The following is a 24431-nucleotide window of genomic DNA, read 5'->3' on the forward strand; positions in this document are numbered from 1 at the left end:
CGGTTAATAACGTTATTTTATCGTTCTTTTAATATATTAATTTGGCAGTGACCAATCATGAATAGAGTAGTCCAGCATGTGACGTTGACGGATCAAGCGTGAGTGAAATGCCCGCGCGCCATCATCTATGAATCTACCGGTACGCAAGTCAGTGTGAGCGCGCATTTTCATGCCTCAAGTACATTTCTTTCCCCGCTGAGGTCTACAATGAATGTGCAGGTATTGGAGGACATTCTTTTCGAACGTTTAAATAAGTAGTACGGACTTTAAGCTCAAATAGTCTGATTTAGGCTAGTTTGTGGATTCCGTTTAAGCCTATCCAAGTAGACTATAGCATCTATCAAACATTTGTCCTATAGTCTTTCAGATTGCCAATACAGGACAGCTCAATGTTTTCTATATAGACGGTTGATGCTTCGTATTAAATGGTATGTTATATTGCATTAAATGATCAAGCTTTATTAGCTGACTGAATTTGATTATGTGATGCAAGGACGTGTTGCGCAGTGTTTGCTTTGAAATTACCAGTTGACGGTGCATTAATGGTTATCCATTTTATTTATTCTTTATTCATGCAATTTTTAAAACAAGTCGTGTTGAAAAAAAGTTATGTACAAAGAATGTTATTACTCTTCTGAAAAGAATTAGGCATAAGAGGCCACTTTCGATTGTCTAACGCTCCATTAAAACAGGTCCGCTGTTTATGCTTTGTAATTAATGCATGTATTTCTGTAGTGGTTTTAAAAATGTAATGAAATAAATATTCAAGTTTAATTACCATGCGTTATATTATTATTGACTGAAAAATAAGTCTATTTATACATATTTGTTTAATATTTTACATATTTGTGTATAGGCTAAATTAAAATAACGTTATTAACCTGTATTTTTTCAAATCAAACCGTTTTCGGAACAGTAATGTTTATTGAGGAACGCAAAAACGGAAACGCTAAAATATCGATTCTGCTCGGAGTGAACCCATTGATATTTTTTACCGTTTTTAAGCCCTGTTGAAAAGACACGTTCAGTTTTTAATTGTAGTGTTTATTCTCAAACTGAACGAAATTATTTTATTACTATGAAGATCAAAACGACGCTGGGGGCGGTGAAGGGAGTGGCCTCTTAGGGCAGCGAAGCAAGTGCATTCTGGGAGTTGTTGTCTTTCATCCCCATGAGACAAAAACACATTTTCTGTCTTTTCTCAGTCTAGAAGGCACCAAATTCAAAAATAACTTCACATTTCGACTGCATAAATGACCCAGTTTAAATACACATTCATCTTCCCAGCGCTGAAGTGCCCCTTTAAGAGACTAGGGACAACCCTTTTGGACCATGAGCTGGGCACACATACCATTTTTCCCGTCGTTAAACTTAGCTCCACGTTGTTTAAATATTACATCTGTTCACCCATGGGCGTCTGGTCTGAACACCAGGTGTGATCAGGAGCATTGTTGGAGCGTTGCTATTGTGAGAAACTGAAAACCACTGACCATTGACCAACACACACCTGCTCTAAAGTCAATAGTGCAGTGTTTGTGTGTTATTTAAAGGGTGTGTTAGTAATATGAGCCTATAGGTGGTGCACAACGCGAATACACTATGATTATTACACACACAGGGACGTGCAGCACCACACACACATTTTAAATGTGTAAAATTAAAGGATTAAAATGTAAAAGATTATTATTGTGTACATAAATTTAAAACTGCCTACATGTCATAATGGATAGTCATTGCATGTATCAGAGTGACCTGTCTGCAGTAATGATCAATGAAATTGGCTAATTATTTGACAATACACACATGTAATTAAACTGACTCGTCAGGTCGATGGTGTCTATGTTCATCCATGTAAATAGTGAATCCTCTCATGGTGCGAGCGCAAATGGCTTTTAAAGGGAAAGGGAGATGAGACTCTGATTGGTTTATTGCACGCTACGCCCAAAAAACACACCCATGACTCATTAAGAGACGAGGGACAACCCTTTTAGACCATGAGCTGGGCACACCGAATGTTTTCCCATCGTTAAACTAGCAAAAATTGATTCGGAGACGCCCCAGACCATGCGCTCAAACCGGTAAAATAGGGCCCTTAGTGTTTCACCAGGTCAGTGTTTTGGTTCTGTCAATGGAGAAAATGTGAAGCACCAGATGATTGTAAATGTTCTCCATTGACATTAACTCATGGGTGCTATAGACGTTCTTTTATGCTCAGTTTGACAGAATGTGATGTACCTCTGATGGTGAGATGACGGCCTCCACCAGCTGCTCGATCAGAGGCTGATAGTACAGAGATGGAAGAATACGCTCCTCTGCCAAACGCACCTTCAGACGCAAGGCACCCAGTTTACCCCTGAAAGAGAGACAGACAGAGTCTGAGTGCTTTTCTAACACTGCTTTCACTAAACTACACTGTGAGCTCATTTACATGCACACCAGTAAGCTCATCACTCACAAATATCAGCTTATTGAAATAACCAGTTTTCACAGTTTACATGCAAACTGACAACACAGCCGCGTTTACATGACTTTATTAATAAATCGGATTTTTCCTTGTAGTGACGTCAAAAATAATAATTTCTGTATCTGACTCTGGGTATTCCATATGTTATGTCAGTTGTGATGTTAAATAATGCTTACAATCTGTCAGCGAGAAACTTACAGCTCATATATTACTCTCTCTCCTGCAGTTACAGATGCAGCGTTTTGACTGAACCACTTCTACACGAGAGATGAGAACACATTTTGACAATTTTCTGGGTCTTAAAAGAGTCCTTCTTTCTTTCATGCAAAACACTCGCTCAATCTAGATGTGTTTAAATCTGCTCTAAGTATGCGTTTCTGTCCCCTATCACATGCGCACTTCATTAAGCCGACAGAAAGCAGGTTAATGCGTTTACATGCAGCGCAAAACTACCTGTTCCAACCGGTTTATGCCTAAGCCGTTTATGACCTTACTCCGATAAAAGAAAACAGGTTACTGCGTTTACATGACCATGTTCGTTGTCGGCTTATTAAGCATAATCGGCTTTAAGGATTAGTTCACTTTTAAATAAACTTTTGCTGATCATTTACTCACCCCCATGTCATCCAAGATGTCCATGTCTTTGTTTCTGCAGTCAAAAAGAAATGAAGGTTTTTGATGAAAACATTCCAGGATTTTTCTCCATATAATGGACTTCAATGGGCTCCAAACGGTCCAAGGTCCAAATGACAGTTTCAGTGCAGCATCAAATGGCTTTAAACGACACCAGATGATGAATAAGGGTCTTATCTAACCAAACCATCAGTTTCTGCGAGAAACCGAGCAGTATTTATGCCATTATTTGACCTCTTATCAGACAAACGTGATCATCTCTGAGCTCCGCCATAACTTCCGCTAAGTGAGGTCAAAATACGAGCGTGGTCATAGATGTATCGACCGTAGATTCCTCATTCTACTGATCCGTGCAGTCGCTAATGAGGCATCTACGTATATATCTATGACCACGCTCGTATTTTGACCTCACTTAGTGGAAGTTATGGCGGAGCTCAGAGATGATCACGTTGGTCTGATAAGAGGTAAAATAATCGCATAAATACTGCTCGGCTTCTCCCAGAAACTGATGGTTTGGCTAGATAAGACCCTTATTCATCATCTGGTGTCGTTTAAAGCCCTTTGAAGCTGCACTGAAACTGACATTGCTGACATTGAACCGTTTGGAGCCCACTGAAGTCCATTATATGGAGAACAATCTTGGACTGTTTTCATCAAAAACCTTCATTTGTTTTCGACTGCAGAAAGAAAGACATGGACATCTTGGATGACATGGGGGTGAGTAAACTATCAGCAAAAGTTTATTTAAAAGTGAACTATCCTTTAACAACGTGCATGGAAACGCACTCTGTGTTTCATCCTACTCAACCTAAAGCATCAAAACCGAAAGTTTAGATGTGTGTTTGGGAATTGCTTTTACAATAACAGGCTGTTTATTGGATTTATACTCTACAGAGATGGTTACAACATTAGGCAGATCAGGCCCTTTCTATGGGATCATGCTACACAACACCTTGTCCAAGCTCTTGTTCTATCCAATGCTCTCTTGGCAGGCCTTCCAGCATGCTCTGTCAAACCTCTGCAATTGATTCCAAATACTGCAAGAGTGGTCTTTATCGAGCCGAAGAGAGCGCACGTCACATGACTCCTCTGTCTGCCAATAGCCTCTCGCATCAGATTCAAGGCACTGATGTTTGCCTACAGAACAACCACTGGCTCTGCACCCCATACCTCAACTCACTACTCCAGACTTATGTGCCCTCCAGAAGCTTTCGTTCTGTGAACAGGGCCTTGTGTTGCCATCCCAAAGAGGCACAAAATGTGTGAGAAGCAGGAGAAATGGGCAAGCGTAAGGATTTGAGCGAGTTTGACAAGGGCCAGATTGTGACGGCTAGACGACTGGGAAGCTGCTCGTCATTAAAACATGAGCAACGACAATCTCTGCAGCAGCATTACCATCTCAAACACACCTGCTAATGAATGTGATTGCACTGTCAAACACACACAAACACACACCCTGCATCGTCCTCCGTGTTTCCGGGTGGCAGCAGACGAAACCAGCCCTGCAGCGGAGGCGATCTGTGCAGACAGGACAGAGGGATTTCCACCTGTGCAAACCAACACAAACACATTATCACTGCAAACAATTCTCCCAAAAATTACTTTTCTGTCATGTATTCATGCTAATCATAAGCTTTTGTTTTACACAGGAGAAAGAACGTCATACAGGATTGAGGGTGAGTCGATGATTATTTTTAGGGGGAACTATCCCTTTAATTTCATTATAAACACAATGAGATCATTCGGTGAAACGAGCTCTGTAAACCTCATTATTCAGCACTATATATACACCGATCAGGCATAACATAATAACACTGATGATCTCTTCATCTCCTGTTAGTGGATGGGATATATTAGGCAGCAAGTGAACATTTTGTCCTCAGAGTTGATGTGTTAGAAGCAGGAGCGTAAGGATTTGAGCGAGTTTGACAAGGGCCAGATTGTGACGGCTAGACGACTGGGTCAGAGCATCTCCAAAACTGCAGCTCTTGTGGGGTGTTCCCGGTCTGCAGTGGTCAGTCTCTATCAAAAGTGCTCCAAGGAAGGACCAGTGGAGAACCGGCCACATGGTCATAAAGGAACAGTGGAGAACCGGCCACAGGGTCATGAAGGACCAGTGGAGAACCGGCCACAGGGTCATGAAGGACCAGTGGAGAACCGGCCACAGGGTCATGGAGTACCAGTGGAGAACAGGCCACAGGGTCATGAAGGACCAGTGGAGAACCGGCCACAGGGTCATGGAGGACCAGTGGAGAACCGGCCACAGGGTCATGGAGGACCAGTGGAGAACCGGCCACAGGGTCATGGAGGACCAGTGGAGAACCGGCCACAGGGTCATGGAGGACCAGTGGAGAACCGGCCACAGGGTCATGGAGGACCAGTGGAGAACCGGCCATAGGGTCATGGAGGACCAGTGGAGAACCGGCCACAGGGTCATGAAGGACCAGTGGAGAACCGGCCACAGGGTCATGAAGGACCAGTGGAGAACCGGCCACAGGGTCATGAAGGAACAGTGGAGAAACGGCCACAGGGTCATGAAGGAACAGTGGAGAACTGGCCACAGGGTCATGGAGGACCAGTGGAGAACCGGCCACAGGGTCATGGAGGACCAGTGGAGAACCGGCCACAGGGTCATGGAGGACCAGTGGAGAACCGGCCACAGGGTCATGAAGGAACAGTGGAGAACCGGCCACAGGGTCATGGAGGACCAGTGGAGAACCGGCCACAGGGTCATGGAGGACCAGTGGAGAACCGGCCAGAGGGTCATGGAGGACCAGTGGAGAACCGGCCACAGGGTCATGAAGGACCAGTGGAGAACCGGCCACAGGGTCATGAAGGAACAGTGGAGAACCGGCCACAGGGTCATGAAGGAACAGTGGAAAACCGGCCACAGGGTCATGAAGGAACAGTGGAGAACCGGCCACAGGGTCATGAAGGACCAGTGGAGAACCGGCCACAGGGTCATGAAGGACCAGTGGAGAACCGGCCACTGGGTCATGGAGGACCAGTGGAGAACCGGCCACAGGGTCATAAAGGAACAGTGGAGAACCGGCCACAGGGTCATGAAGGAACAGTGGAGAACCGGCCACAGGGTCATGAAGGACCAGTGGAGAACCGGCCACAGGGTCATGGAGGACCAGTGGAGAACCGGCCACAGGGTCATGAAGGAACAGTGGAGAACCGGCCACAGGGTCATGGAGGACCAGTGGAGAACCGGCCACAGGGTCATGGAGGACCAGTGGAGAACCGGCCAGAGGGTCATGGAGGACCAGTGGAGAACCGGCCACAGGGTCATGAAGGACCAGTGGAGAACCGGCCACAGGGTAATGAAGGAACAGTGGAGAACCGGCCACAGGGTCATGAAGGAACAGTGGAAAACCGGCCACAGGGTCATGAAAGAACAGTGGAGAACCGGCCACAGGGTCATGAAGGACCAGTGGAGAACCGGCCACAGGGTCATGAAGGACCAGTGGAGAACCGGCCACTGGGTCATGGAGGACCAGTGGAGAACCGGCCACAGGGTCATAAAGGAACAGTGGAGAACCGGCCACAGGGTCATGAAGGAACAGTGGAGAACCGGCCACAGGGTCATGAAGGACCAGTGGAGAACCGGCCACAGGGTCATGAAGGACCAGTGGAGAACCGGCCACAGGGTCATGAAGGACCAGTGGAGAACCGGCCACAGGGTCATGAAGGACCAGTGGAGAACCGGCCACAGGGTCATGAAGGACCAGTGGAGAACCGGCCACAGGGTCATGAAGGACCAGTGGAGAACCGGCCACAGGGTCATGGAGGACCAGGGGAGAACCGGCCACAGGGTCATGAAGGACCAGTGGAGAACCGGCCACAGGGTCATGGAGGACCAGTGGAGAACCGGCCACAAGGTCATGAAGGACCAGTGGAGAACCGGCCACAGGGTCATGAAGGACCAGTGGAGAACCGGCCATAGGGTCATGAAGGACCAGTGGAGAACCGGCCACAGGGTCATGAAGGACCAGTGGAGAACCGGCCACAGGGTCATGAAGGACCAGTGGAGAACCGGCCACAGGGTCATGAAGGACCAGTGGAGAACCGGCCACAGGGTCATGAAGGACCAGTGGAGAACCGGCCACAGGGTCATGAAGGACCAGTGGAGAACCGGCCACAGGGTCATGAAGGACCAGTGGAGAACCGGCCACAGGGTCATGAAGGACCAGTGGAGAACCGGCCACAGGGTCATGAAGGACCAGTGGAGAACCGGCCACAGGGTCATGGAGGACCAGTGGAGAACCGGCCACAGGGTCATGAACCGGCCACAGGGTCATGGAGGACCAGTGGAGAACCGGCCACAGGGTCATGAAGGACCAGTGGAGAACCGGCCACAGGGTCATGAAGGACCAGTGGAGAACCGGCCACAGGGTCATAAAGGAACAGTGGAGAACCGGCCACAGGGTCATGAAGGAACAGTGGAGAACCGGCCACAGGGTCATGAAGGACCAGTGGAGAACCGGCCACAGGGTCATGAAGGACCAGTGGAGAACCGGCCACAGGGTCATGAAGGACCAGTGGAGAACCGGCCACAGGGTCATGAAGGACCAGTGGAGAACCGGCCACAGGGTCATGAAGGACCAGTGGAGAACCGGCCACAGGGTCATGAAGGACCAGTGGAGAACCGGCCACAGGGTCATGGAGGACCAGGGGAGAACCGGCCACAGGGTCATGAAGGACCAGTGGAGAACCGGCCACAGGGTCATGGAGGACCAGTGGAGAACCGGCCACAAGGTCATGAAGGACCAGTGGAGAACCGGCCACAGGGTCATGAAGGACCAGTGGAGAACCGGCCATAGGGTCATGAAGGACCAGTGGAGAACCGGCCACAGGGTCATGAAGGACCAGTGGAGAACCGGCCACAGGGTCATGAAGGACCAGTGGAGAACCGGCCACAGGGTCATGAAGGACCAGTGGAGAACCGGCCACAGGGTCATGAAGGACCAGTGGAGAACCGGCCACAGGGTCATGAAGGACCAGTGGAGAACCGGCCACAGGGTCATGAAGGACCAGTGGAGAACCGGCCACAGGGTCATGAAGGACCAGTGGAGAACCGGCCACAGGGTCATGGAGGACCAGTGGAGAACCGGCCACAGGGTCATGGAGGACCAGTGGAGAACCGGCCACAGGGTCATGAAGGACCAGTGGAGAACCGGCCACAGGGTCATGAAGGACCAGTGGAGAACCGGCCACAGGGTCATGAAGGAACAGTGGAGAACCGGCCACAGGGTCATGGAGGACCAGTGGAGAACCGGCCACAGGGTCATGAAGGACCAGTGGAGAACCGGCCACAGGGTCATGAAGGACCAGTGGAGAACCGGCCACAGGGTCATGAAGGACCAGTGGAGAACCGGCCACAGGGTCATGAAGGACCAGTGGAGAACCGGCCACAGGGTCATGGAGGACCAGTGGAGAACCGGCCACAGGGTCATGAAGGACCAGTGGAGAACCGGCCACAGGGTCATGAAGGACCAGTGGAGAACCGGCCACAGGGTCATGAAGGACCAGTGGAGAACCGGCCACAGGGTCATGAAGGACCAGTGGAGAACCGGCCACAGGGTCATGAAGGACCAGTGGAGAACCGGCCACAGGGTCATGAAGGACCAGTGGAGAACCGGCCACAGGGTCATGGGCGGCCGAGGCTCATTGATGCACATGTGGTCCGATCAAACAGACGAGCTACTGAAGCTCAAACTGCTCAAGAAGTTAATGCTGGTTATGATAGAAAGGGCTCAGAATACACAGAGCATCTCAGTTTGTGGCGTATGGGGCGGCACAGCCACTGACCAGCCCATGCTGACCCCTGACCTCCGCCCAAAGCACCAACAGTGGCACGTGAGCATCAGAACTGGACCACAGAGCAATGGAAGAAGGCGGCCTGGTCTGATGATCACGTGTTCTTCTACATCTCGTGGATGGCCGGGTGTGTGTGTGTGGCTTACCTGGGGAACACATGGCACCAGGTGCATTATGGGAAGAAGGCGTGGCGGCGGAGGCAGTGATGCTTTGGGCAATGTTCTGCTGGGAAACCTTGGGTCCTCCATCCATGTGGATGTGACTTTGACACGTCCCACCTACCTAAGCATTGCTGAGACCATGTCCAGCCTTTCATGGAGACGGTTTGCCCTGGTGGCTGTGGCTCTTTCAGCAGATAATGCGCCGCCACAAAGCACAAATGCTTCAGGAATGGTTTGAGGAGCACAACAACGAGTTTGATTCCAAATTCCCCAGATCTCAATCCAATCGAGCATCTGTGGGATGTGCCGAACAAACAAGTCCGATCCATGGAGGCCATGCCTCGCAACTTACAGGACTTAAAGGATCTGCTGATAACATCTTGGTGCCAGATACCACAGCACACCTTCAGGGGTCTAGTGGAGTCCATGCCTCGATGGGTCAGCAAAAGGGGGACCAACACAATATTAAGTCTGATTGGTGTGTATATATATTAGCACCAAGAGAAATGCAGCTGTCGGTCCCAACCCTTATTTGAGTCCATTACATTATCCTACAAATTGTGCAAAATGATGAGCTACGAAAATGATTTCACTCCATTCTCAAATGACTAGGACACGGAAACTGTGTGTGTTTTCATGAAGAGGTAATTTGCTGAATGGAAGCTCTCAGAGGAACAGTAATGTTTCCATTCAAAGTTGCAAAACAAACCGTAACACATATAAAACACTTGGGAATAAAGCATGTGTTCTAGAGAACAAAATCCTCACTTCCTGGAAAACCGGAGCAAAGCTGCTGCAAAAACTGCATTTTCATCGTAGCCTTTGCACATTTTCTTATTGAATAAAAAATGATCTTATATATGTTTTTTTAAGGCAATGTCCCAAAATGGATGGGAACACAGCCAGTCACCTCACCTTTCCCAGAAAGTCGTTCTTTCCCACCATGTCCCAGTCCCAGACCTCCACCGTGACGCTTCCACCCTCTTCATCCAAACACAGCTCCAGAGTCTCATCCCAGTGCGGGAACCGCGTCTTCTTTATTATCTACAGAAAACACACTCGTTAAACTAAACGGCCTAATATTGCCATGCATACAGTAAGACACGTTTATGTTTATGAATTATAAACGCCCATTCACATAGCATCCGCAAAGGGGGCGCTCGTGAGCACACTTCTTTAAGCTTAAATGACAAATGGGAAACCCTACGGTCTTGAGGACTTAAAGGAACACTCCACTGTTTTTAGAAATAGGGCTTATTCAACTTCTTTCCTACATTTAGATATGTGGGCAAATGCATTTTTGTCTCAGTGCATGCATTGTTTTAGTTTGGCAGGGTCGCCACTAGCTTAGCTTAGCATAATAAATGGAATCCTATGTTGCCAGCTAGCATGTCCCGAGTAAAAGTGATCCAAAAAAAAAAACCCCACCTAATTACTTCTTGTGGCCTGTGTATTCACAACGAGTACAAATAGCGATGCAGATTAAGACTAGGCGATTTCCTAGGCAGATATTGACTTGGGACTATATTATGGGGAAGCACAGGCGAAACACTGCTACTTGGGCGCCGAGATATCACGCAACACATGAAATGTCCTCCGGCTGTTGAGCGATCGCAACCTCCTCCTCCTGTCGTTCTATTTCCAAAGCACGCAGGCGTAGCTCCTCTTCTGAAAACTGGTTCATAGAGGTACACTGTAAAATCCAACAGTTGTTCTTACTAAGACTTTTTTAGTAAACTTTACTTAATGTCCAATAATTTGTTGAACTTACTTAAAACAATTAAGTAATCTGAACTATTTGCGTGCTATGCCTTCGTTACTTAGAAAACTCAAGTAAACATTACTTGACTGGTTTGAGTACCATTTTGCCAAAGCAAAACAACAAGCAGGCGGACGGGCGGGCAAAGTGTTTTTGAGGTGGGGCAATTTTTTATAGACTTATCACTCATTTCCTCCACTTCCTCTCACCATAATTGTGATTAGTGTTCCCTTTGGTTAGACACTTGGAACTTCATTCATATTATAGTAATTAACTTCCTATTAATGCAGCAATGCAACAAGAAATCATATTGTATGATTTCAAAAGAAGGGAAGTAATAAATAAATAAATAAATATATATATATATATATATATATATATATATATATAAAAATATTTGTCCATTAATGATGTATAACATAACTATATTTCATGTCAAATAATGATCTTTTAACATTATTTTTGCTAATATTTATGGCATAACCTTTTAATTGAGTCGATATAATCCCTCTATATTTGTCACAATATCATTTGACCATGTTTGAGTGTGTCACACACAGACTTCAACATTCAGCATGCAAAACACAACAATGGTAACAAGGATTTGTTTTATTTTTTATTTTTTATTATTAATACAACCTTTATTATTTTACTTGCTGTCATTATTGGGGTTATACTGACAAAAGACAAATAGTAAAATAAAGCCAAAAATAAGTAAAATGAAGCAATTAATTTATTCATGCCACAATGCAATGCACAATGCACCCAGGATTAAGTTGACAAAACTTAAATGGTTTAATTAACAACAACTTAATGCAATTAAGTAATGCTTACTTAATTGAATTAAGGCAACAAGTTTGCACAATTGAATTAAGTAAACTGAACTAATTAGTTTTTACAGTGTATGGTTCTGGATCTTGACTGTCTAATGTAGCGTTCACACCGGACGCGAATGACGCGAATAAATCGTGCTATTCGCGCAAAGTTGGACGCTTGAACATTTTGAGTTTACTCGCTTCATTCGCGCATGACATTCGCGTCATGGGAGGAGCTTCTGCCAGCGGCTCGTCTCGTTGAGAAATGGCTGACATGGGCTGTGCTCACACGTCTTTTTTGTTAAAATACTACTGCTAATGTGTGACTTTTTCAGGCAATAATGTAGTTGTTTAAAGCTCAAATCTGTGGTTTATTTATAAAGAGAGCGCCTATTTGAATTTTTTTTCTGGTGTTTTCGGAGTTGTGAGCTCCAGTGGATCACCCCGGTGAGATCAGCCTTTCCTTGGCCAGTCCTTCTGCCGTCTGCCGCTGGCTCTGATGTCTCTGTGGCGTCTCCAGCTATAATTCGTCTTGTGTAGATCTAACGGCCGATCTTTGCTCTCATGGATCTATAATTTGTGGCCCAAATCAACGCTAATGCCTCCTTCTCAACCACAGAATAATTCAACTGAAATGAATTAAACTTTTTTGAGAAGCAGCTAACTGGATGGTAAATTTCTTCCTCATCAGCCTGTAACAATACTGCTCCAGCACCTACATTGCTAGCATCTACACACAACTGAAAAGAACGATCAAAACGAGGCGCTGCTAACACGGGAGTGGAAGTAAGCAGTGATTTAGCTGCCTCGAAAGCTTCTTGACAGACAGACGACCAAACAAAAGCGGCTTTCGCTTTCAACAGGTCAGTGAGCGGGGCTACCACAGTAGAAAAATTCCTACAAAAACCCCGGTAGTAACCTACCAACCCCAAAAAACGCATTAATTCCTTCTTAGTAGTAGGCGAAGGAAACTGATCAATGGCCTCAACCTTGGCCCGAACTGGTCGCATACATCCTTGTCCAACCACCTTACCTAAATACGTCACAGTGGCCTTGGCGAACTCGCACTTAGCCAGATTGACGGTCAGGCTAGCCTCTTCAAAACGAGAGAACAAGTCTGCGATGTGCTTCAAGTGCTGCTCCCATGAATCACTGAAGACCACTACGTCATCTAAATAAACAGCAACTCCTTTCAACCCAAAAACAACCTTATTCATAAGTCGCTGAAATGTTGCAGGAGCATTTCTAAGACCAAAACTCATAACGTTATAAGAGAATAACCCCTCAGATGTAATGAAAGTAGAAATCTCTTGAGCTCTTTTGGTCAACGGAACTTGCCAATAGCCTTTAAGCAGATCGAACTTGCTTACAAATTTCGCCGACCCAACGCGATTAACACAATCCTCGATACGAGGCAATGGGAAGGAGCCTGGATGTGTTACTTTATTTATTTTACGGTAGTCTGTGCAAGCAAATCGTTTAGGCTGAGGGAAAAGAGAAGTTTCATTACTTTTTTATTTTTAGGCTATTTAACCCTACGTTACCGTTGTAGCCGACTAGCACTGACTTTGAATGTTTGACTGAATTGTTTGCTTTATTTCATGTATAGCTTCTTATACCTTTTACTTATACTTTTGTATTATTGATCATACATAAACTTGCATTTAACAAAAAGAAAATGGGCTGTGTTTCATGTCATTTAAAGGGGCGGTAAAACACATTCTTTTGAAGGCTTGGCTGTGTTTGTGGGGTGCACTGTAACATGTGTTCATGCTTCGTTTTAAAAAAAATTGCCTTATTTGTCATATATTTGACCTTTATTCTACACTGCTCTGTCCCTCCTTGTAAAACGGTCTGATGCTTTCCGGGTTGTATGAAGCCAGTCCCTCAAAAATACGCAGTGGGCTCTGATTGGTTAGCTGGCCCAGTGTGTTCTGATTCGCTAACCGCAGTGCACGTCGGAAACGTCACGCCCCTTACCGGAGGCTGTTCAGTATTAGAAACAACGGCGTCAATAAAACCATATGAGCTCGAATCAGACCCAGAACATTTGAGTGAAGATGATCGAGCAGAACCTGTTCAGTCCTCGAGAGTAAAGACTGCGGATCTATAGTGATCGCTACTGAATGGCACTTTAACTTTTGTATTTTTAGAACGATTATAGCCAAATATCTGTCGCAAGAACTAACGTTAACCCAAAACGAACACTAAGCACTGACTTTAGTAAGTTAGCCAAATCACACACAGAACCATGTTTAGCATGCCTGAAGATAAACAATACATAAAAGCTCTAATCAAAGAATCATTTACACTAATGCCAGGTTCGCTGTTGAGATTTTAACGTTAATGTTTGTAACGTTAGGTGTTCGTCGGATATCGTTAAGTATGAGTGAGCATTTAACAGACTAGTTTGCAGAACAGCGCTGTCATCTGTTTACTTCCTTGCTACAACGTACAATTAACCTATTACAGGAAAACACATCGATGAAAAATAAATCAGACTTACAGGTTGTGGCCCGTGAACAGCTTCTGTTTGTAAATCCAGCTTTCAGGACAAGCCGTTGTGCATATCCTGTATTGAACTCGCGAAGTTTGTGGAAGTTTGTGTTGTCCTCCGTGAAATGTGCAGCGCGCGCGTCCTGCATCCAGGCACCGGCAGTGTTTTTTTCACGCAGCTGACGTTGTGCAAATCTGGCATTGAAATCGCGAAGACGGTGGATGTTCTCCTCTGTTAGATGTGCTTAGATGTTAGATCTCCTCTGCAGGGAGCCCTGCGCGCGCCTGATTCCCCGCTGACTCAAACACACGTGCATATAACATGCTGTATGTTAAACGCACTGCAATGCACCCCCGTCCCTATGAAGGCTGAACAGAGCAAGTACCCCAGACCTGCAATCCGGATGAAAATAACAGCGTTTCCTCGGCATCGCGGCAACAACACTCCAGCCTAACTATACCACAACAGCGCCGCGATACAAAATGGCCTCACCCCCCCTTATTTAATATTCTCGGAGGAGGGGTTTATGTAAATATTGAGCCTGGTGATGTCAGCAAGCCCTGGAGGAATGTGTGTAGTCGCCTACTGGCCGTTTGCTGTAGTTCTTAGAAACTGATTTCTTTAAAAGCAAATATCTCCCTTTGCTTTAAACTTTGAACGTTGTAACTTTGCAGATGTTGTTTATGCTCAAGCAGCAACATTACACGCTAGCTAAAGTTAGAATAGTGAAATCGTGGTTTACCACCCCTTTAATGTTATCACAGTGATAATCATATTGTCTGAACCAGATATTAATATACAGATTTTCTCCTCATTGTTGTCACTGCTAGAGCAAGCTCCTGATTGGTTAATGCGGCGTGAATATCCGCCAAAGTTCAGATTTTTCAACTCGGGCGATCTGCGGCATTCATGCAAATCACGCTTCAAATGCTCAATTCGCGTCATTCGCGCAATCATTCGCGCGAATTGCACCGCTGAATGTCTATTCACATCTTTGCATTGACTTAACATGTAAATCAGTCGTGCAAATCGCGTCATTCGCGTCCGGTGTGAACGCACCATAAGAAGTAACCCTCTTTGTCTCTCACAAAATCAGCCATGTTCGTCGCCATTCATGTACTGTATGAAAAATAGCCAGCTACTATTCACGCCGGTATGTTGACGGAAGTTGTGGGATTTCATGTGTTGCGTGATATCTCCACGCCCAAGTAGCAGTGTTTCGCCTGTGCTTCCCCATAATATAGTCCCAAGTCAATATCTGCCTAGGAAATCGCCTAGTCTTAATCTGCATCGCTATTTGTACTCGTTGTGAATACGCAGGCCACAAGAAGTAATTAGGTGGGGGTTTTTTTGATCACTTTTACTCGGGACATGCTAGCTGGCAACATAGGATTCCATTCATTATGCTAAGCTAAGCTAGCGGCGACCCTGCCAAAATAAAACAATGCTTGCACTACAAGAGACAAAAATGCATTTGCCCACATATTTAAATGTAGGAAAGAAGTTGAATAAGCCCTATTTCTAAAAACGGTGGAGTGTTCCTTTAACGGACACGTGCACGCAGCGGCCATTGTAAGTCCACAAGACCGAAAGTGCACATGTAGGGTGACCATATTTTGGTCCTGGAAAACCAGGACACTCTGCCCGGCAAAGAGATACTCAAATGATACTTGAAGTTTACTCAAAGATTCCTTATTAGTTTCAATACATTTAAAGTACGCCTCCTCTGTATGGATAGAAAATTGTTATATTAGGGCCAGGACAGGACTTGAAACCAGGACATGTCCTGGGAAAACAGGACGTTTGGTCACCCTATGCACATGAAGTGTGCCATTTGGGACAGGGCCAGAGATGTTTTTGTAGCGGGAGAGGCTGCACAGATGAAGACGCACGCATCCTCTCACCGAAGTCTCAGCGCTGGCGTTGTTGTGGATGATCCTGGCGAACGGATCCGAGGTACCGGAGATATCACGAGGAGCCAGATCCCTGAAACCAACACAAACACACAGCGCTTCACAACACGAAAGATCAACGGACAGAAACATCTGATGGGTAAATCCAACAGATCAGAGCTGCTCACCGAGCCTCGATGACGTGGCAGTGCAGGCAGGATCTGTGAGCGTCTCTGTGGAGCTCCAGCGCCAGATGAATCTCTCCCTGAACCTCCTCATCCGGATCCACACGGCTCAGGTTCAGCCAGCTGTCCAAGCCTGCAGGAGCAGGACACCGTTCACGCCCAGAGAACACAATGCATGCATCTGGTTTATGCAGTATATTTACATTATTCACATCAAATGTGCAGTATACATCCTGACTGCACTGCATATCCCACAATGCAATGCAAACCTTCTTCTTCCAGTGTGACAAATGTCAAGTAATATCAGCTGCGAATCAGTGTTGTTATAGCATCATTGAGATACGATTACAGTTTATATTTTGATTTTTTTTCTGTTTTCATTCTAATATTACTTAATGTTTTAGAAATGTTTAATTTATTTATGCAAAATAAATTATATCTAATTTTAATTTCCGTATATCAGATAACACAGGTAGGTCCTTCAAGGTTGCCTGGAGAGGAGAGGAATCCCAAGCGCATCAACTGACCACGGGGGTTCCTCAGGGCTCAGTGCTTGGACCTCTCCTTTTCTCCATTTACACTACTTCATTAGGTCCCATCATACAGGCACATGGCTTCTCATATCACTGCTATGCTGATGACACTCAGCTCTACCTTTCATTCCAACCAGATGACCCCACAGTAGCTGCACGAATCTCCAGCTGTCTGGCTGACATCTCTGCATGGATGAGTAAAAATCACCTACAGCTCAACCTGGCAAAGACTGAGTTCCTCATCTTTCCCGCCAGTCCCACTATGCAACATGACTTCACCATCCAGCTAGGTGCATCCCTGATCTCCCCTTCAAAATCACTCAGAAATCTTGGAGTTACATTCGATGACCAGTTGTCCTTCAGAGATCACATTGCTAAGACAGCTCGCTCTTGCAGGTTTGCGCTCTACAACATAAGGAAGATCAGACCGTTCCTAACAGAACACGCAACACAGCTTCTTGTCCAGGCTCTGGTTATTTCTAGACTGGACTACTGCAATGCGCTCCTGGCTGGACTCCCCTCTTGTGCGATCCAAACACTTCGAATGATCCAGAATGCAGCGGCATGTTTGGTCTTCAACGAGCCCAAAAGGACCCACGTCACACCACTCTTCATCTCTCTGCACTGGCTACCACTCGCTGCTCGCATCAAGTTTTTTATGTCGCTGACGCTTGCCTACAGAGTCACCACGCACTCAGCTCCTGCATACTTTGACTCGATTCTACGTCGCCACACCCCCACCAGAAGCCTTCGTTCAGCTAAGGAGCGAAGGCTTGTGGTACCATCACAGAGAGGCAAAAAATCCCTCTCCAGAAAATTTTCATTCAACGTTCCCAGCTGGTGGAATGATCTGCCCACCGCCATCCGAAATGCGGATTCATTGACAACATTCAAAAGTCAACTAAAAACTCATCTCTTCCGTGAGCACTTAACCTCCTAAAAAAAAAAAAAAAAAAAAACTTTACTTTCCTCTTTTCCTCCTCTTTCCTGCCCTACTCTAGCCTGTGCTACACTGAGAAATGTACACGGACCAAGTATTTCAGGCACTTGTTGCGCTCACTCGACTCTTCACGACCAATCGCTTATTGTACCCCCAAGTTGTAAGTCGCTTTGGATAAAAGCGTCTGCTAAATGCATAAATGTAAATGTAAATGATAACTTCATTTAAATATATATATTTTTATTTTTATATAATTTTATATGTTATATATTTGTAATATATTTAAATATTTTATTTTATTTCAGTTAACATTTATTTTATAAACATTTTTGGTAGTTAACTATAATTGTCAGGAGTTTGGTTTGATTCCTCTTGTTTTCCTTTCTCTCTTTACTGCTCGTTTGCTTTCTCACAGCTGTCTGCTATCTTAATCAGCTGTTCACGCTTCGCCTCTCACACCTGTTCCTCTTTTTACTTGATCATCTTGCTATTTAGTTCTCATGGGGTGCATTCCATTCGACAGGGTCCCTACGTACTGTACACTGCTCCCTACTCCCTGAGCACGGTATATCAGTTGAAGTGGACTTCGCTGACAATAATCGCTCATTTGGAACGCCCTGCAACGTCATCAAAGAAAGGCAACGACGGGTGCAGATTATGATATAGCCTAACATAAATTAATATTGTAATTTACTTTACTTTCAAATTGAAAACCATATAATAAGCATATACATTTACAAAAACACACAGTATCGGCTATCTAAAACATATAATCAAAACATTGTCCATTAGTTTTATTAGTTTACTTATAACCTGTATTGACTATGAACAGATTTGAAGCTGCACCTGTCATTCAATATGAAAATACTTTGATTTGGTTAACTATAGGCTATTCGTAATGGTCTTTAGCGGTCTCATCTCGTGCGCTTTCTTTCCCAAGTGCAGATGCACAGTAAACATTCCTGAGGTAAATAAAGTAAAATATAAAACATGACAGCCCTCAGGTGCTTCTCAACACTTTTAAATTGTTTACATTTTCACAAAATATAATATACAGATGTAACAGTTATTGCCATAATAACCATTCATAAATACTCTAGTTTGTATAATAACTATGAATATTCAAATGCATATGTAAACTCCTTAATCGCAGAGCTGTTTAAAAACTCTTCCAACCAAGGGCTCTGCACCATCATTAGTTCAGACAGGTGATGCACGCGACGCGCAAAGACATTTGGGTGATTTTCACTCTCTACTTCCTGTGAAGTGATGTATCGATGTTCCCTTCTTCCCTGCGCCGTTCGCAGTGCCCTTCGGACAGAACATGTTCGCTCCCTTTGGATTGGAATCACACTTAAGATGGCGGAATACCCTCTGAAGTCCACTTCGCAGTCCACTTACGGTCGAATGGAACGCACCCATGCTATCTCTTCTCTTTGTCGGGTTATTGTTTGGTCATGCATGTCTGTTACTATGCCTTGTCATTGTCCTGCTTGTCTAGTTCTGTTTCACCGTGTGTGTGTGTGTGTGTGTGTGTGTGCTCGCGCGTGTGTGCGCGTGTGTGTGTGTGCGCTCTCTGACCGCAGCTTCCCGCACCAGGCATCCCGTCTGTTAGATGTCAGGTCTCAAAGTTACCTTCTCCTGATCTGCGTCCGCCTAGACGGCCGGTTACCGGCAGAAAGCCTAATTTGTCCATTATCTGCTGTTCAAATAAAGACTGTAACCTGCATTTGCTTTTGGGTCCTTTCTCCATTGTGACAGAATAACCCGACCAATAAGGAATAAGTTATAAGTTAAATAAGCTATGCTGGGCAGACATGCCGAGGAATTATCAGCCGCCAAGCACGCCGTGGATGCACTCGCTGCCCAGGTGATGGATTTGACCAGCCAGCTGCTCCACCTGCGTCAAGATCAGCCCTCATCTCCAAGGACATGACAAGCGGCTGAGCCTCGCATCAACAATCCTCCCTGTTATTCCGGTGAGTGCCGGGCATTTCTAACCCAGTGTGAGGTGGTGTTTTCCCTTCAGCCCGTCACATATGCTGTGGACCACGCCAAGGTTGCGTATGTGGTTTCCCTTCTCACGAGCCGAGCCTGGGATTGGGGAGCGGCAGTCTGGGAGGCAGGGGCTGATTGTTGTAACCGGTACACTTATTTTAAAGAGATGTTGAAGGTGTTTGATCGTTCAGTTTTTGGTCGCGAGGCTTCTCGCGAGCTGGCGGCTCTTCGTCAAGGAGGGCGTTCCGCAGCCAACTTTGCTATTGACTTTAAAACTTTATCCGCCACCTGTGGATGGGATGAGGCTGCACTCACTGCATGTTTTTTGGAGGGCTTGAATGATGAGCTGAAGGATGACATTTTTGCCCGTGAGTTCCCCTCGAGCCTGGATGAGTTGGTGGAATTAGCCATTCGTTTAGACAAGCGTTTTGATCTGCGCCGACGCGCTCGTGCTGACGTCACGGGATTCCGGGGTTCCCTATTCACGCCCTCAGTATCGACTGAAGCACGCCCAGAGCCTGAGCCCAAGCAGCTGGGTAGAATACATCTTTCCTCCACTGAACGTCAACGCCGCATCCGGGAGAGGTTGTGCCTGTACTGTGGTGGTATTGGACATTTTGCTGCCACGTATTCAGTAAGAGAGAGAGAGCCAGTAGATCGGGGAGTATGATTTCAGCCATTCTTCGTTTGGGTAACTCTTCTGTTGCCTGTTCTGCCCTGATTGACTCTGGGGCGGAGGAGAATTTGTGATGAGACGTGGGCCATTGAACACGGCCTTCCCCTTAATGAGTTAAAGGATACTCCCACAGCTTTTGCCCTGGATGGCCGTGAACTTTCTAACATCCGGTTGACCACCGCCCCGGTGAGTCTCACCACATCTGGCAACCACCAAGAGACAATTTCTTTTCTGGTATTTCAATCACCTATGGTCCCCATTGTCCTAGGACACCCGTGGTTAACACGGCACAATCCTCAGATAAATTGGTCAGATAGTTCTATTATGTCATGGAGCTCATCTTGTCATACTAATTGTCTTGTCTCTGCTGTTTCATCTGTGTCTGTTTTTAAGGAGGATTCTATTGATTTATCTGGAGTTCGGGAGGAGTACCACGATCTGCGAGCGGTGTTTAGTCGTTCCCGGGCCGCTTCTCTTCCTCCCCATCGTCCGTATGATTGTTGTATCGACCTTCTTCCTGGCACTTCTCCTCCCCGTGGGTGTTTGTATTCCTTGTCTGCTCCCGAACGCACGGCGCTTGAGAAGTATCTTGACGAATCACTCATGGCTGGTACCATTGTTCCCTCTTCCACCCCCGCCGGTGCGGGATTTTTCTTCGTGAAAAAGGACGGTTCCCTGCGCCCCTGCATTGATTATCGTGGGCTGAATGACATCACTATTAAGAACCGGTATCCTTTACCACTGATGTCATCGGCCTTTGAGATCCTGCAGGGGGCAAGGGTTTTCACGAAGTTAGATCTCCGTAACGCGTACCATTAAGGAGGGGACGAGTGGAAGACGGCGTTTAATACCCCGTTAGGGCATTTTGAGTACCGAGTCCTACCGTTCGGGCTGGTAAACGCTCCTGGTGTTTTTCAGGCTCTCGTAAACGATGTGTTAAGACAGGGGTTTTCAAACTTTATGAAGCCAAGGACCCCCAAATATGATAAACCTTTATGAGGGACCCCTTCCTAAAATATATTTAAACCGTTAGATAAATAGTAAGTATGGCATTATAAATACAACATATTTTTTCCCAACTTAAATTTGCTATACTTAATGTTGGATTTATAAACCTGAATTATAAACCTAAAAATTATTTGCATAAGCAACTTTCACAATGAATGTATGTAAGCAGCTTATGTACTGTATTAAGAAAACCGCCTTAAAACCCCAGTGAGCGAGATAAAGGGACTATAGTGAGAAAAACTCACTAGAAAGATATAAAGCAAATATATAATTCTAGAAAGTATATGGCAAGAAAGGAGAGAAACATTTAGAAACGAAACAGTTAGAGTAGACATTATCTATTTTTGCTTTGTCTTTTTATTCTCTGAAATTTTCTGGGGACCCCTTAGAACCTTCTGGAGGACCCCTGGGGGTCCCCGGACCCCAGTTTGAAAACCCCCGTGTTAAGAGACATGCTCAACATTTGTCTTTGTGTACCTGGATGACATCCTCATTTTCTCTCCATCTCTCCAGGTACACACCCAACACGTGCGTCGTGTATTACAGCGTTTATTGGAGAATCGTCTCTACGTCAAAGCCGAGAAATGTGCGTTCCATGTCCAGTCGTTTACCTTCCTTGGTTCGGTCGTGTCTGCTAAAGGCATAAGCATGGACCCCTCTAAGGTTCAGGCAGTCACTGATTGGCCCGTTCCTGAGTCTCGCTCCGCACTGCAACGTTTTTTAGGGTTTGCAAACTTTTATCGCCGCTTCATTCGTAATTTCAGTCAGGTTGCCGCTCCCCTGATTATTCTTACGTCTGCTAAGTCACATTTTGTCTGGTCTGAGAATGCGCAACATGCTTTTGAACATCTTAAGAGATTGTTTACCTCCGCTCCCATTCTGATTACGCCTGATCCGGGGAGCCAGTTTATCATTGAGGTTGACGCGTCGGACATCGGGGTGGGAGCTGTGCTTTCACAGCGCTCTGCCCTCGATCATAAGGTTCCCCCGTGTGCTTTTTTTTTTTTCTCATCTGCTGAATGCAACTATGACGTGGGTAATCGGGAACTCCTTGCCATTCGGCTGGCCTTGGAGGAGTGGCGCCATTGGCTGGAGGGAGCCTCCTCCCCGTTTATCGTCTGGACTGACCATCGAAATTTAGAGTATATTCGCTCTGCCAAGAGACTTAACTCTAGGCAGGCGCGCTGGGCTCTTTTTTTCAGGTGTTTCAATTTCACGATCTCTTTTAGACCTGGGTTCAAAAACGTTAAACCTGACGCTCTTTCTAGCCAGTTCTCTTCCTATGAGGGCGGTTCCATCACAGAGTCTATCCTACCGGAGGGATGCGTGGTTGGGTCCATCACATGGGGTGTAGAACGGTTGGTGAGAGGGGCGTTAGCTCACATGGTCGTGCCCCGGGGGTGTCCTGAGGGTAAACTTTTTGTCGTCGGTTCGTCCAGCTGTTCTTTGTTGGGGTCATGCCTCTAAATCCTGCCATGGACCGTGAGATACGTCGATTTGTTGCGTCATGTTCTGTCTGTGCTCAGCAAAAGTCCGGTAATTCGCCTCCCGACGGTCTGCTTCATAACTCTCTATTCCCTCCCGCCCTTGGTCCCATATTGCCCTGGACTTCGTCAAGGGGCTTCCCCCTCCTGTGGCAATACGGTGATTCTTACTATCGTTGACTGTTTTTCTAAAGCGGCCCATTTCGTTCCCCTGCCCAAGCTTCCGTCGGCTAAAGAGACTGCACGTACGGTCATGGACCACGTCTTTAGGATTCACGGGCTTCCCACTGATGTGGTTTCGGATAGGGGGCCTCAGTTTGTCTCGAACTTTTGGAGGGAGTTCTGCCGACAGATTGAGGCTACTGCCAGTCTGTCGTCAAGGTTTCACCCACAGACCAATGGCCAAGCAGAGCACACTAATCAGGACCTTGGTCGGATGCTTTGCTGCTTGGCGGCCCATAACCCCTCCTCCTGGTGCGAGCAATTGACTTGGGCTGAATATGCTCATAATTCGTTGCCATCGTCGCCCACTGGCCTTTCCCCGTTTTCGTGTTGCTTGGGTTACCAGCCGCCTCTGTTTCCCTCTCAGGAGACCGAGGCTGCTGTTCCCTCGGTTCAGGCTTTCATACAGCGCTGTCGTTGCACTTGGAGAAGAGTGAGATCGGCTCTTTGCCGGACAAGGGAATGCACCCGTCGTGCCTCTAACCGTCGTCGCTCTAGAGCACCCAGGTATGTGTGTGGTTAGAGAGTTTGGCTCTCCACGCATAATTTACCCCTTCAGACGTCCGCTCGGAAATCGGCTCCCCGGTTCATTGGGCCCTATGCCATCACTAAAGTTATCAGTCCGGTGGCAGTACGGCTCAGGTTGCCACATTCCCTCAAGCGTGTCCATCCTATTTTCCATGTCTCATGCATTAAGCCTGCGGTTCGCTCTCGTTCCCCTCGCTCTCCTCCCCCTGCTCTTCTCGCTAACACCCCAGTCTTTAAGGTTAAGAGGCAGCTTGATGTCCGACCCCGTGGTCGGGGGCATCAGTATCTTGTCGATTGGGAGGGATACGGACCGGAGGAGAGAAGCTGGGTCCCGGGAAGGGATGTTCTGGACCGCTAGCTTATCGAGGACTTCCTCCGCTCCCGTCAGTCTTCCTCAGGGGGCGCCCATCGGGGAGGAGGTACTGTCAGGAGTTTGGTTTGGTTCCTCTTGTTTTCCTTTCTCTCTTTACTGCTCGTTTGCTTTCTCACAGCTGTCTGCTATCTTAATCAGCTGTTCACGCTTCGCCTCTCACACCTGTTCCTCCTTTTACTTGATCATCTTGCTATTTAGTTCTCATGCTATCTCTTCTCTTTGTCGGGTTATTTTTTGGTCATGCATGTCTGTAACTATGCCTTGTCATTGTCGTGCTTGTCTAGTTCTTTCACTGTGTGTGTGTGTGTGTGTGTGTGTGTGTGTGTGTGTGTGGCAGACGAGGATTTCACCCTGTAGTCTGCTTTCTAAAGGTCTGCCCTTCTGCACCGCCGTGTCTGCCAAGTGATGTGTGAGTTCTGCGTTTCCTGTGTGCGCTCTCT

General features: G+C 46.4%; 1 protein-coding gene across 1 annotated transcript in view; it reads right to left on the bottom strand.

Moving 5' to 3' along the window:
* rasal1 (RAS protein activator like 1) overlaps positions 1-24431 on the bottom strand; it is an 80914-nt gene that overhangs the window by 26014 nt on the left and 30469 nt on the right. The window contains exons 5-9 of the mRNA XM_079827830.1: positions 16233-16362; positions 16057-16138; positions 9997-10125; positions 4553-4644; positions 2236-2353 (exon numbers count right to left, since the gene is read on the bottom strand). Of these exons, the coding sequence (XP_079683956.1) occupies positions 2236-2353; positions 4553-4644; positions 9997-10125; positions 16057-16138; positions 16233-16362 (551 nt within the window). The remainder of the gene's footprint in view (positions 1-2235; positions 2354-4552; positions 4645-9996; positions 10126-16056; positions 16139-16232; positions 16363-24431) is intronic.

The sequence above is a fragment of the Gobio gobio genome, assembly GCF_949357685.1.
Source record: "Gobio gobio genome assembly, chromosome: 10".
Lineage (NCBI taxonomy): Eukaryota > Metazoa > Chordata > Actinopteri > Cypriniformes > Gobionidae > Gobio > Gobio gobio.